At 38.1% G+C, this 12,903-nt stretch overlaps 1 protein-coding gene across 1 annotated transcript; it reads right to left on the bottom strand.

The window, feature by feature from the left end:
* Positions 1-1,382: 1,382 nt before the first annotated feature.
* rab22a (RAB22A, member RAS oncogene family) lies at positions 1,383-12,874 on the bottom strand. Its single transcript, XM_068593540.1, has 7 exons — positions 12,578-12,874; positions 11,219-11,298; positions 10,215-10,296; positions 6,611-6,682; positions 5,749-5,855; positions 5,181-5,290; positions 1,383-4,552 (listed from the first exon to the last, which is right to left on the bottom strand). Exons 1-7 carry the CDS (start codon positions 12,611-12,613, stop codon positions 4,455-4,457), a joined length of 585 nt encoding a protein of 194 aa, XP_068449641.1. The 5' UTR covers positions 12,614-12,874; the 3' UTR covers positions 1,383-4,454.
* Between the last annotated feature and the right edge of the window lie 29 nt (positions 12,875-12,903).

The raw sequence follows: 12,903 nt of genomic DNA, 5'->3' as shown, positions 1-12,903 counted from the left end.
GACATAGATACGACTGTTGTTGTTTTTTTAATTTATGATTTTATTTCAGCCCATAAAGTCCAGTATCTAAATGTAGGTTAAAGATAATTTAAGTCCAATTTACAACAGACAACTAATCAGTAACCAACTAAGACAATAGATAACACACACGTTAAAATAAAATACAACATCCCATCTTAGTCCAGTGCACGTTAGTTTTTTCCTCAACTCTCCAAAGTAACAATACACCCATAAGAAGTATTTTTAAACAGGAGGTGATGACAATACCACATGTTATCGCAAAATAGAACTTGCAAATGGACAAAGACTTTTAACTAAACATTATCTTATTAACATAATGTTTATTTTAAACCTATCAAAAAAGTGGATGCCATAATTGATTCAGTCAATGACAACAACAGTGCATTTTTTAGATTAATTTGGGGAAAATAAACTGTTAGGTACCCTAGCAGACTGTGAATTTGAACTCTGAGCATATTCTAATTAATGTAATGTTCTTACATTTAAATTTACATTAAACACAGTAAAATAGCTTTTTGGTTTATAACTCATCTCACTGTGAAGATTCTTTAAATCTTGAAGTAGAAAAAAAAAACATAGTTGTAAGCAATAACATTAATGATGGCTCCATTCCAATTAAGTGGATCAATGAATCAGTATGTACAAAGCAAGGACCCTGGCAGATGTGTGCATCTCACTGCTTATGCAGCCATTATTAATGTTATTATAGTTACACATGTGTTTTAAAGCAGCAGTACAGTTAGACCTTGTGAAACACTTATATGTTTCTCTGGATGGAAAGCAGCTTGATGTCACACTGTACCACTGTGTCTGTCAATGTACCTTTAATTAATTTCATAAATCAATGTATTTTTACCTGTCAAGCTATCTTAATTTTTTTGAGCTCCAATGTTATTCTCACACTGCCACGTAATAATTTATTATAATATTGACACCTGATGAGCCCTTCACTATTATAGGTTTAATAGTTTACAGACATTTCTTTTCACATTTTCCATTCGTTTTTAAACATGCTTTTTAAAGAAAGTGGTTTAACGGGGAATTAGGAGGACGTCGAATGCGCTTTCTGCCCTCTCAGCACTATTCAAAGTGCAGTGAAAATCCCTCTGCCAGTCAAACGCACATCTCAAGTGTCATATTTATATATATATAGCCAGGCGGCTGTCTGCCAACTGCAAACTGAACCAATCACTAACAACATTGTCACTGTATCTCCAAGAAACAAGTTTATCGCTGACATCTCTCTTGGACTCAACATAAGGAAATGAGACACTTAAAGGACCTAATTTATCACACAAAACAGGACGGGAAGAAAGCTTTTTGTCAATCTTTTATTAGTAAACAAATTGACAATTCCCTTTTTTACACTTTTGTGAATACACTGCGAACAAGTTTTTTCAGGCATTTTGTTACAATCAATATGAAACATAGTAAAAAGCTATATATGGTAACTACAATGCTGACTTCAAATCGTGTACAAGTCTATCATGGTCACATAACTAAGAGTTTAATATAGTCACTGATTTATGTGCAATTGGATGGTATATATCTACACTGAAAATATACATAATATAGATTAATCACATTCCCAGGGCCAGCCCAAGACTATTGATATTTTTTAATGCAAAACTGGCACACCATTTCTATGCCTCCTGTTTCCAAATAAGGGGGAAACATTAGTCATTATCAAACTTCAAATATCATTAAGCATTATTGTGTTAAGCACTTTAAATCATGATATTACATTGACAATAATAATAATTATTAAAAAAAAAGGTTAATCATGTGTGGTGTAGTAAAATGGCATTAACATTATTTGGCACCATTTCTTTGAAGCAATAAGAACTGAGCAAACAGTCAAAACCTAAAACAACATTGAGGAGCGTTAAGAAGTTAGACACCGTTACAAGAATCTTTCATCAAGTGATTTCACGCAGATAATACCAGAGGACAGATTGAAAGTTAGTAATAAGGACCAATTACAAACAGTCAAGTCAAAGTGCAGTTTTCAAAGTACCAGAGTGATTCCCTTTTAGTTTGGGTTTTGACCTGGAAAACCACTCTGGTTTCCGAGGGATTTGGGCAACTATGTCTGAGTAAAACAGCATTAAATGAGGTAAATATAAACCTGTCATTATTTGTTTGATACTGCTGGAATGAGATCACATTTTTTGCACAAGTGTGTGCTGTCCTGTGTGAACATCATCCCTCTGCAACTTGTTTTCTTGGTTTAGGTCACATTTATACCTTAAAAAAAACAACCCATAACAACAACTATTGCACTCCATAAGAAAATCCTGAAGATATAGGCAGCGCTGCTTCCCACACGATTCATCAATAACAGCTACATTTAAGATGCTTAAAGGCGAATTAAGTGGCTTTCGCTGACAGAAGAGCACGCAATCCAAATTTCTAAACCAGGAGATGCGGTCTAATTAAGCCAGCATCTCTATTTTTTGGCAACTGAAAAGTGCTTTTGGGACTAAAAGGGCTCAAGAGATACAGACAAGCATGGAATTACACAAAATTAGGTCTGTGGCTCATGAGTCAACTGAAGCTTAATTAGGACACTATAGGAGGTAAATTAAACTACTGTAACATAGCACGAAGGATCACAGCGTAGTAATGAATGTAAGAGATGATGATAAAGCTCTGGGAAAGCTCTTAAATGGTGACCCACATTTGTTTGAAACAAAATGAAAGCTAGATCCACAGTAAGTGCCTGTAATTTAGAGGAATGAGGCAAAATAAGTTGGGAGAAAGGAAAATCAGAAGGCAGACTTTGGAACAAAGCACATACAGTAATTCAGAGCAGAATGGAGACGAAGGTTCATTAAGGGGTCAGCATGTCGACGCAGCGCCACGTCTGATTCTGCACCTATGACCTCCAAGTTTCCTCTGAACGAGGTCTAGTTTCCAGATCTCACTGTTTTCATCTCCGGCCAGGTCGTAAAACAACATTGCATGCGCGAGTCGCAGCTGATTATGTGCAAAAAAAATGAAAAATGTAAAATGTTTATGGGACAATTACAGAAATTGGCAAGACCTCACAAAAATCTGTAAAACTGTGAAGGAGCAGCAATGGATTGAGGACAGGCAGGCTAGCCAGTTAAAGTGAGATTAGAGAAAAATAAAGCTGAAGTGATATCGTGAAAGAATTATACCGCGTGTAGAACAGTAAACGTCATACTTAGGTTTCAGTTATTACCTTTGCAGTAATAACAAGTGGAAGTATGGGGTACAGACCGGCAGCCATAACTGTTCTTATAATACATTTATGGTGCTTCTATCTCTTCAAGAGATTAAAGCACAATCATTGTGAGATTTTACAGCAATTTGTTAAAAATCTCAATGGCGTGCATGGTTCATAAGGAATAGTTTGTTTTAGGGAATACGCCTGTTTACTTTCTGGCAGAGTTAGAAGATACCAATCTTATATCTGTCTATTAATTATATCGGGCAACAGCTAACAGCTGGTTAGCTTAGCATACACTCTAAAAACAGGGGTAAACACCTGGCTCTGTCAGATATAACATGTTAGTTAGTGAGCTTTAGTTCGATTTTGTTACCTTTGCCAGAGCCCTGTGTTTTCAGTCGTTATGCTAAGCTAAGCTAACTGGCTGCTAGCTACAGCTTCATTAACTTCAATTAACTTCAAAAGACCCACTTGGTATTTTGCCTTTAAAATGCATCTTGTTGAAAACCTCTATTGCAGAATAAAATTGATATAAGGCATGCACAATATGTCTTGCTTGACAGAATCCCCAACATCTCTCCAAATATCCTTCCTTCCAACAAAATAAATCAGAATAATGATTGGTATAAACACTGATGAATGCTCTTAACCTTTTTCATCAATAATAAATTAGTGATTATGCAAGGTAACTGTATCGATAGATCCTTCACAAAATAATTTGGGAAGAGAGCTCCCATGAAGCAAAAAGCGATAACTTCAGTGTCGTCAAAATAATTTGGTGAAACTTTACCGTTTTCAGTCCATGTCTTGGTTGAAAGGTCGGTTTTTACAAATGTACAAAACACAAATGATTTCAGAATACATAAATCTGGAGCTATAAAGTTCCTCTCATAAACCCAGGGCTATAATACATCAAACAGAGGGTGATGTCCATGATAGAAGCCAGTAAATGTGAAAGTATTGGTTTTTTTTTTCACTTACACATCATCAATGATTTAATGCAGGCAGTGCTTAGAAAACGGGAAGTTTTTCTCCAGCCAGCAACTGTCAGACGACAAATGACGATGTTTTGTTGTGGAGTGCCGCTAAAATGCATTTGCTATTGTCATCAGAGTGGCACTTCTGCATCCCAGGATCAGTGTCGGCAGGGTATTGAGGGAGTGTGGCGGTCGAAAGCTAAAACAAGCCAAGGAGGTTAAGCAAAGGTCAGGTCACAGTTCACGTGGGGGCCGTCGCATCAGCAGCACGTCCTGCGAGACTCTGACGCCTGACGTCCCAGTTTGAAAGCTTTCCCTGAAGTTCCTCCTGCTGCGTCGGCAACAGGGATGCGCTTACCTTTGAGGAGACAAACACACACATTTTGTGTAAAACCCTGATTTTTCATATATACATTAAATACACACGGTTTTTATCGTAGCATTTCATGCCAATTAACGGACAGTAGCTGTGCTCCAGTTCCCTCCAGCTCACTGATTCCAAGCAAGTATTGAATATAGACATCTTTGATCTCGGACCCACTGGATGGAGAGCTGGCGAATTAGATAGTCCCGGGTAAGGGGGATACATACAGTATATATACACATCCTTAATTTCTCTCATTTTAACATACTCTAACATATATATTCTCAAAAGCAACCTACAATGAATATTTTGGACTAGGGGCACAACTAGTGAGCCAGTCTCTTTTGTGATTATCAGCTGCTTCTCAGAACTGAATCAACTGCTCCCACGCACCCTCGTCTCTGCAAACGTTTGCTTCAAAGTGAAATGTGGACATGTCGACACGATTGAGTGAATCTGCTTTCTGCTTTGACATTATCTGTTGCTTATTCCAAACTAGCTCATATATAGTCTATCTGCTTTAAACACAAAGGGAATAATAATCTTAATGCTTCACTTTTTCACAGCTCAATAATAACCTGGAGATGTAGAATGGCACTAGGCGCTCTAGAAACAAACTCACTTATCTCTATAAACACCTCGTTGATGTTAATGGCATTCTTGGCACTGGTTTCTACAAAGATGGCATGGATGGAGTCCGCATAGTCCTTGGCATCCTTCTCTGGCACTTCCCTGTAAATACAAGAGGCATTTCAACATTATTATGTTGCAATCTGCAACAGATTCTCCAATTTCATGCATTACTTGATAACCATCAACATGTATGTCCACAGCTATTATGTGGAAGATTTCCCAATTTCATGGATAATATTATCAAAAGCATATGTGTCCGAGTCAGGGGAGATTTTCTCGAAGATACAGAAAAACAACAGTAATATCTTCAAATACTTCAGTACGAGAGCCTACATTCCCCCTTGCAGAGCAGAATCCACTGCAGCTCCAGACACGGCAAATTCCTATGATATTTCAAAGCCAAACATTAAATCTTATTCCAATACTAAAACAGGTAATAACATTTCCTGACAAGAATTTTTTCCTTCTGCGCCAGTAATCTAAAATCCCATCATCACTTTCAATGAGGAGGCATCATCATACTGACACATGCAGAATTATCTCTAATTCAGCTTCACCTGGCATCTGACAGGTCACATTTGTTGCCGGCGATGGCGACCACTATATTAGGAGGACCGTGCTGGCGCAGCTCCTTCACCCAGTTCTTCAGTGTTTGGAAGGATTCCTGATGACAAAAAACATGTGAAACCGAACCGTTCGAGACAAACACATAGTGCCTCCCAGGAAGGTTTAAAGGATTAGAGCGACATTTTGGGAAATATGATTATTTGCTTTTGTTAGATTAAAAGACAGATATCCCCTAACGTCTTTAAGACAAACTGGAGCCAGCGGACACTTATTTTGGTTTAGCATAAAGACTGGAAGCTCTGACAAATGGTAACACAATCCTTTACACGTCTAAAGCTCACAAATGACGATATCCTTGTTGTTTGAAAATGCAAAAATGTTCTATTTCACAGGGGTCAGCGCAGACTTCTTGTAGTCTCTGCCGGTTGCCTGCCAGCTGCTCCCAGCCAAAAAATAATCCGACATAACCTTCTTAAAAAGGGTAAATTGTTGTTTTTACACTTGTATTTTTATATACGGATTAAACAAACAAGATATAAAGGTGTTAATAATACGTGAGCTTTAGAGTTGTGAGAAGGCAGATTTCATTACCTTTAGACAGAGCCAGGCTGGCTGTTTCCCCGTTTCAAGTATTCATGCTAAACTAAGGGTTGGTTGTGGCTTCATATGAACTGAATAAAATAAGTGTGTAATTAATCGTGTCAGCTAACGCTTAGCAAGACACAAATGAGTATATATCCCAAATAAAATATTCCTTTAATACACATAATGAATACAAAATTACAAAATTAATGAAACTTTCCAATACTTAACTTTGTGGATAAGTGGTTGAGGAGGAAATGTAAATAATACCTCTTTCGTGATGTCATAAACAATGATGGCTGCCGCTGACCCTCTGTAGTACATTGGTGCAAGAGCCCGAAACTATGAGAAGAGAGAGAAAGCAAGCGATGATGAGTGATGCTGGACAGGGAGGAGGCCGATGTGTCAAAAGCCTGTAAATGACCTTCACCTCTGTCTAAACTACATTATATAATATATCATATAGCTTTGAAACTGAACATGATGATCAGATTATAGATCAAGTCAAAAATAGTCGTATTCAGACTAATCTTTGAAGACAGTTTACCTTGATTTCCCTCCAATTTGTCTTCAATGCATATAAAAAGGGCACTACGAATATCAAGTGCAGTATAACACAATTATATATTTCACACTGTGTAGCTCAAGAAACAGTGCCTTGGCTTTTCATAGACTATGGATAATCCGTTACATAGGCACTCGTGATTTCGTAAGACTCCATAGCACCACTGACTGTGACAAACTCAAAACAGAGTATACAAATGCATTTAAAAAAAACAAGATTTGAGTACCATTTTACTAAACCGGAGGCCAAGTGTTCTGAGCCCATAAGCCAAGAGGCTTTACTTAAAATGGGAGTATAGCAAGTCTTTCCACCAAGACTTCACACATGTGGTAGCCATCAAGAGAAAGATGGGCAGAATGTGTCAAAGGCTGTTAGCTGGTTGATATTTATGGAAAACTATACATTTGATCCTAAAAAAAATCACAAAGTCCTGCATAACCAAGACAACGTGTGCATTTTTTTTAATCCATAGCTGTCTGGGAGCCTAGTCTCTTCTTTTCGCCTGCTTTTGGTATTTTTCTGGTAAAATACTTTCCAATGCTCATTGAAACCAGGCTTCAACAATTAGCCTTCTGTCATAAAATGCCGTTATTTTTAGCAACATTGCAGTTTGTCATTCGGTCCACACCGAAATATCTCAACAACTACTGGATGGACGGCCAAGAAATGTGGTAGAAGTATTCATTGTGACTAAAGGATTACACTTACTGACTTTGATGATCCCCGACTTTCCTCCAACTCCAATACTTTGGCTGATGCCCAAATATCTGCAAAGTATTCCCGTCAGCCTCGGCTGTAGTTTCTGTTTAGTGCTAATTTGCTAATCATTTGCACAGCCTCGCAAAGCCACTGACATGGCCATCTTTTTTTAGGCCCATTTTTCAATTCAGGCAGGTGGTCTTCTCTGCCTCTTTTCCAAAGAACACCAATAATCCATTAACCATACTTTATAAAGATCATAGAAGCAAGTCTGAAGGCATGCTGTAAAAAAAAAATGAAATCTTGATCTCCATTCTTAAAATGTGCAATGCTAGAAATCCACAGGATTTTGAAATTGTAACGGTTTTCATAAGCTTTTGTTAGCTAAGCAAAGCTACAGTATATTTAAAAACATGAAGGTCTCTGTTTTTGTATGCCTTCTTGCAAAATACCCTGCTGGACTGGGGTTTCAACAGATTAATAAAACCATGTGTCATGTATTAACTAGGGATATTTATTTTAAAAGACCAACCCTTGTCTGAAAACGACCTTCACTTTAAATGACCCTGCCTTCCCGCCAATTTCATTTTCCTTTACAATACGATGGAATAAACTATCCATCTTGGAGTGACACTGTTACCTCAGGAAAGCACACATTCCACATAATTATAGTTGTTATTGGCCTCAAGTCCACCAACGGGAATCCAACTTGGGATATTTGGCAGAGGCACTGAGGAGAGTGCTGTCTGTTTCATCGGCGAGCGTTGGGCTGCACCACCACCAGTCCTGTGTGGTCTATCTCAGCCTCAACCCGAAGAGCAATCACAGCGAGGCCAGACGTCTGGCCACACAGCGGCCCAGTAAACAGCCCCTGTGATGCCTTGCGAGTGCTGATTAATTTCTAAAACCACAAGTTTTATACATAATGAAAGAAACCTTCCTGTACTGGTAGGACGCAAGATTCCTTGCGAGGGGGAGGACTTGACGAGCTGTTGACAGCTGGGCTCATCTGGTCTCGAGATATGGATTGTTGGATGGATTGGAAATCACAGAGCTTTCTTTTTTTTGCCTCGGTCTCTCCTTCCATGTGCATTGGCTCGCTTTGTGATCCCCGTTCTCAACTCAACAGACTTTGATAGGCTAAAGCGCCACAAAAGTTAGAAAACAAGCCACAAAAAGCTTTAAAATACCACAGCAGCTTTGTATGAACACACACACACACACACACACACACACACACACACACAGACACACAAAAACCTACAAAAGGAATGTTGCTACTTTTTCACACACGTTTGTGAACCAGTTGGGAAGCCGAGAGGCCAGATGGGAGTAAAAAAGTGTATTTGTGGGAATGAAAAAGGTGGAGAAAGTGGTGGAGAACACAATAGAATCGCAGAGGCGATAGATTGTTGCCAAGAAAAGAAAAGAAAAGAAACATTTCACAAGTAAAAACACAAAAGAGGGAGAAGGAGGACCCTTAGATGTCTCTTGGATAAAACACAGTGGCAGCACACGGCAGTGGGCTCACAGGGCTTGGGTTTCATCCACTCATCTTATCTTAAACGAGGCGGCATTGATGTCCCCTCAAGGCCACAAAGAAGCCGAAGCCCCCAGGGGAAAAGTAGGATAAAAGACATGGGGAATCTTATCTCACCTCTCTGGAGAGGACAGCAGCAAGGGTAAGACATTACAATAACAGAGGATTGTGCATGAGAAAAAAAGAGAAGGGCATGCACAGAAAAAGGGGAAGTGATGAGGAAAACTACTGCAGAGAAATGTGGGATGCAGGGTACGAGTCAGAAGAGAAAGTAGTTCCTCACGCTATCACTGTCTGGGGCTTGGTGATGTTCAGACAGACTTACTTGCTTGTACTCAAACACCAAGATGTATGCTGTTCATCATGCAATATTTCATGTGGTTTTAATACTAAACTTTGTGTGGGTGATGTGGCATTTCAAATATTGCTGCCGTGGACACACACGAGTGAAGATCACGTAATAAATGGCATCTGGACATGATGGCTGTTGACGAATAAGTCTCAGACGTGCGTGAAAGATAACAAAACAGAACAAAAGGAAAACAATGGCACTCCTTTATTTGTGTCTCTGAAGGTCTGAACGTAACAAGGAAGTGAGAGGCAGGACGAAGATTAAAGATGTCAGAAATGACAAATAGTGACAGACTTACTGATGTTTCTAATAATCCAAACATGCCACTCACTGATCGAAACAATGCAGATTCGTTAGATCGCAAGTTTCATTTAAAAGAGTGGTCCTAAACTAAGAGCACTGGTTAGCAGGCATGACTCCACCTATAGGAAGGTAAATGTTGCCCCCTATCTGAGGTAATGAAGAACTGCACTTTCTCTCGGTTAAGGGAGTGGTAGTCACACACATGTAGGTAGCTTTCTCACTTCCTTTGAGAACCACCAGGGAGGAATAAGTAGACTTTTGAGTACGCCAAGTCAAACTGATCGATTACAAAATCAAAACTGTTGTGGTCTGGCTGTGAAAAAGCTTAAACATTTGAATCTTGCTTCTGGTTTATTATCCACCAGTCCATTTTTAAAAGAATGTCGAGGCCAAAACCTCAGTAGATATTACTGACCCGCTCCTGTCCGGCCGTGTCCCAGATCAGGAACTTGTGCAGTTCGTTTTGGTATTGCACTGTCTTGGTCATGAAGGACGCCCTGGTGAAAAAAAAGTGATATCACAAAAACACTATGACTAGTTTTTACGATAAAAGAAATTAAACTAAAAACTATTTAACTAAAGCATTTTCAAGCATCTGAGATGATGAAAAAAAAACACATCTGCATTTCTATCAGTTGGTTTAATATAAATTAAATTTAAATTAATTTCAGGCTTTTAGTGAATTATGACATCCCAAATAAACATTTAATGGGACTTATATTATATCAATTAGAGTCCGACCAATATCGTACTCTTGAGGCCAATAACAATATCAGCATTTTCTGGTCATTTATCAGCTGATAAATGCTGACACAAATATATCTGGGACAAGCTAAAATTGGTAAATGATATTGGCAATGACTATATGTATCGGTCGAGCTCTGATTGTGTTGTGGACAAAATGTCAAAGCCTAAATATTGCTTACATACTTTGACGCACAGCAAAAAAAACAAAGCATTTAATTTATAGAGAAAATCGAATAACTTGTTTTGTATTTGTGAAAGAAAAACCAGCAAATATTGTGGATCTTTATTTGCTAAATAAAGAAAATGTCTAATTATTCTATTTTGAATCAGATCTGAAACAAACTAGTCTTTTAATTCTGAATAATATTCCAATTAGTTTGCTTGATTTATAGTTTTTGAGAAAATGGTCAACAAATACGTAAATATGTATGTTCCCATGTACATTTAAATTGCTTGCAACCCAAAAAACGGAAAAACCTTTGGCATTTTGCAACAATCAATTGATTGTCAGAATTGCTGCTGACTAATGTTCCATTCTTTTCAGCTCTTATTAGAAGTGATTATTAAAAAGACATAGATGAACTGATTACACGATTATGTTTTCCAACAACCCTACACACAAAGCAAATAAAGACAGAATAACTTATTTTGTGGGAGACAGCAGGAACTTACCCAATTGTTGGGTTGATGTTTGGGTCAAAGCTGTCTTCCACAAATCTCCAAACAATACTCGACTTTCCAACGCCAGTGTCCTGCAGAGACAAAATAAGGAGGATGCTTACTAAACATGGTCTAAAACAATTACTAGAAGTGTAATCACAACTAGAAAAAACACATTCTCTGGCCACATGCCCAGACATTATTGCTTTTTCATGGTATCTTCTTCCTTCCTGTTCCACTTGTAGGCCTGTAACTTTGAGATGGTTAAACAGGACGCTTACATTGTTTACTCTTGTTTGTTGAGAAAGAAGAGGAAATGTTACTTCTGCTGTTGGTATATGCGGTATAGACATGGATGAATGTTGTTCCTGGGAATGATTTATAACTATCTTATGCAGCAAAAAACAGTACCGGTATTCATTTAGGAAAATATTATATAAAATGTCCCAGTTAACATTAGGGTTGTAACTAATGAATATTTACATCATCCATCAGTCTAATTGTCATTCTTTGGAAAAACCACGAATACTTAAAAACGAAAATAGTCCGAGAGTCCAAAGACTCAACTCAAATGTTTTTGTCTGACAAACAGTCTAAAGCCAAAATAAACTTAATTTAGAGGAAAGAAAAAAAAATACAGCATATCAAATCTTTACATTAGAGAAGGTGGAACCAGAGAAGCATTTTAGTTTTTTTCTTGAAAAAAAGATTTCTAAAATATTGTCACTGATTGCTTAATAAATGGACTAATTGTTTTAGATCTATTTAAATCTAATAAGTGAGTGATGAAGAGGAGATGTGAGGACGGATGCTACTGCAGTATCGTATCAATGGGATGCTGGTAAAGTAAAGGATGCCTCATGTTGTCTGTACTTTAATACATATTATTCCTGTGACTTATTTTCAAACAGCAGAGACCAGTAATGATATTAATTAAACGCTTTATACGGATTAATTGTTAAACAAAAGGTTATACAATGTGGCCCAAGGTGACACCTCCAAATATGACAAACAAATGATAGAAACCAGCATATATTCAAACCATAGTTGCTTATTAATACTCTACTGATCAGCTAAACCACTGTTTCAACTCTAGTCTAAGCTTATTAATAGTAGATAATGAGGGGGAGATGTGATGTCATTTCAGGGATGGTTTAATGGGATGCTGCTCGCAAAAATATAGGTTTATGCTGTTTTATACAGTTTAGACATGCTACAATGTTGTTGGTGAGACTGATTTAACACATTTAACTCTTTTAAACACGTCTGTCTATCAGTACGGTGTGTAACCTGATGGGTGGATCATTTGATGCCGCAGTTACAGTAACATATACTGTGAAGGCGACAGATACAAATTGCATACCAACTTACCCCCAGGAGACAAACTTTTAACTCCCTCAGCGCCATATCGATCTCCTCGCACTCCAAATTAGTTTGTGATGATGACCATTGGCAATTTTTCTCTTCTGCTTCCCTTTTAATCTGGGATACTCCCCAAGTGTTGTATGTTTACAAACAACTTCACTTCATCTTGACGAAACGCGCATCTCGGGTTAAGTTGTACCTCTCTCTATCGGCGTTTAAAACGTCCAGCAGTGCGTCGTATTAGCCATATTGTGATTATTGTAAACGAGCTAACAGCGAAGCCGCTGGATCGCTGTCTCCATCTTGAACTCCGGACCGCGGTCACGTGACTG

This window comes from Clinocottus analis, unplaced genomic scaffold (assembly GCF_023055335.1).
Source record: "Clinocottus analis isolate CAN_PGR_092001 unplaced genomic scaffold, fCliAna1.0.p SCAF_3, whole genome shotgun sequence".
Classification (NCBI taxonomy): Eukaryota; Metazoa; Chordata; class Actinopteri; order Perciformes; family Cottidae; genus Clinocottus; species Clinocottus analis.
The sequence above is the reverse complement of the archived record's forward strand: the minus strand, read 5'-3'. Positions and strand labels throughout refer to the sequence as shown.

Bases quoted from the DNA above. Each gene is read 5' to 3' on its own strand.
- rab22a (XM_068593540.1), bottom strand. From the start codon at position 12,613: ATGGCGCTGAGGGAGTTAAAAGTTTGTCTCCTGGGG. The intron at 5,291-5,748 runs GTGAAGCTGAAT...TTGTATTTACAG, and splicing joins TGTGACCTGTCAGATGCCAG to GGAAGTGCCAGAGAAGGATG. The intron at 4,553-5,180 runs GTGAGTTTGTTT...GTCTCCTCAAAG, and splicing joins CGAGGTGTTTATAGAGATAA to GTAAGCGCATCCCTGTTGCC.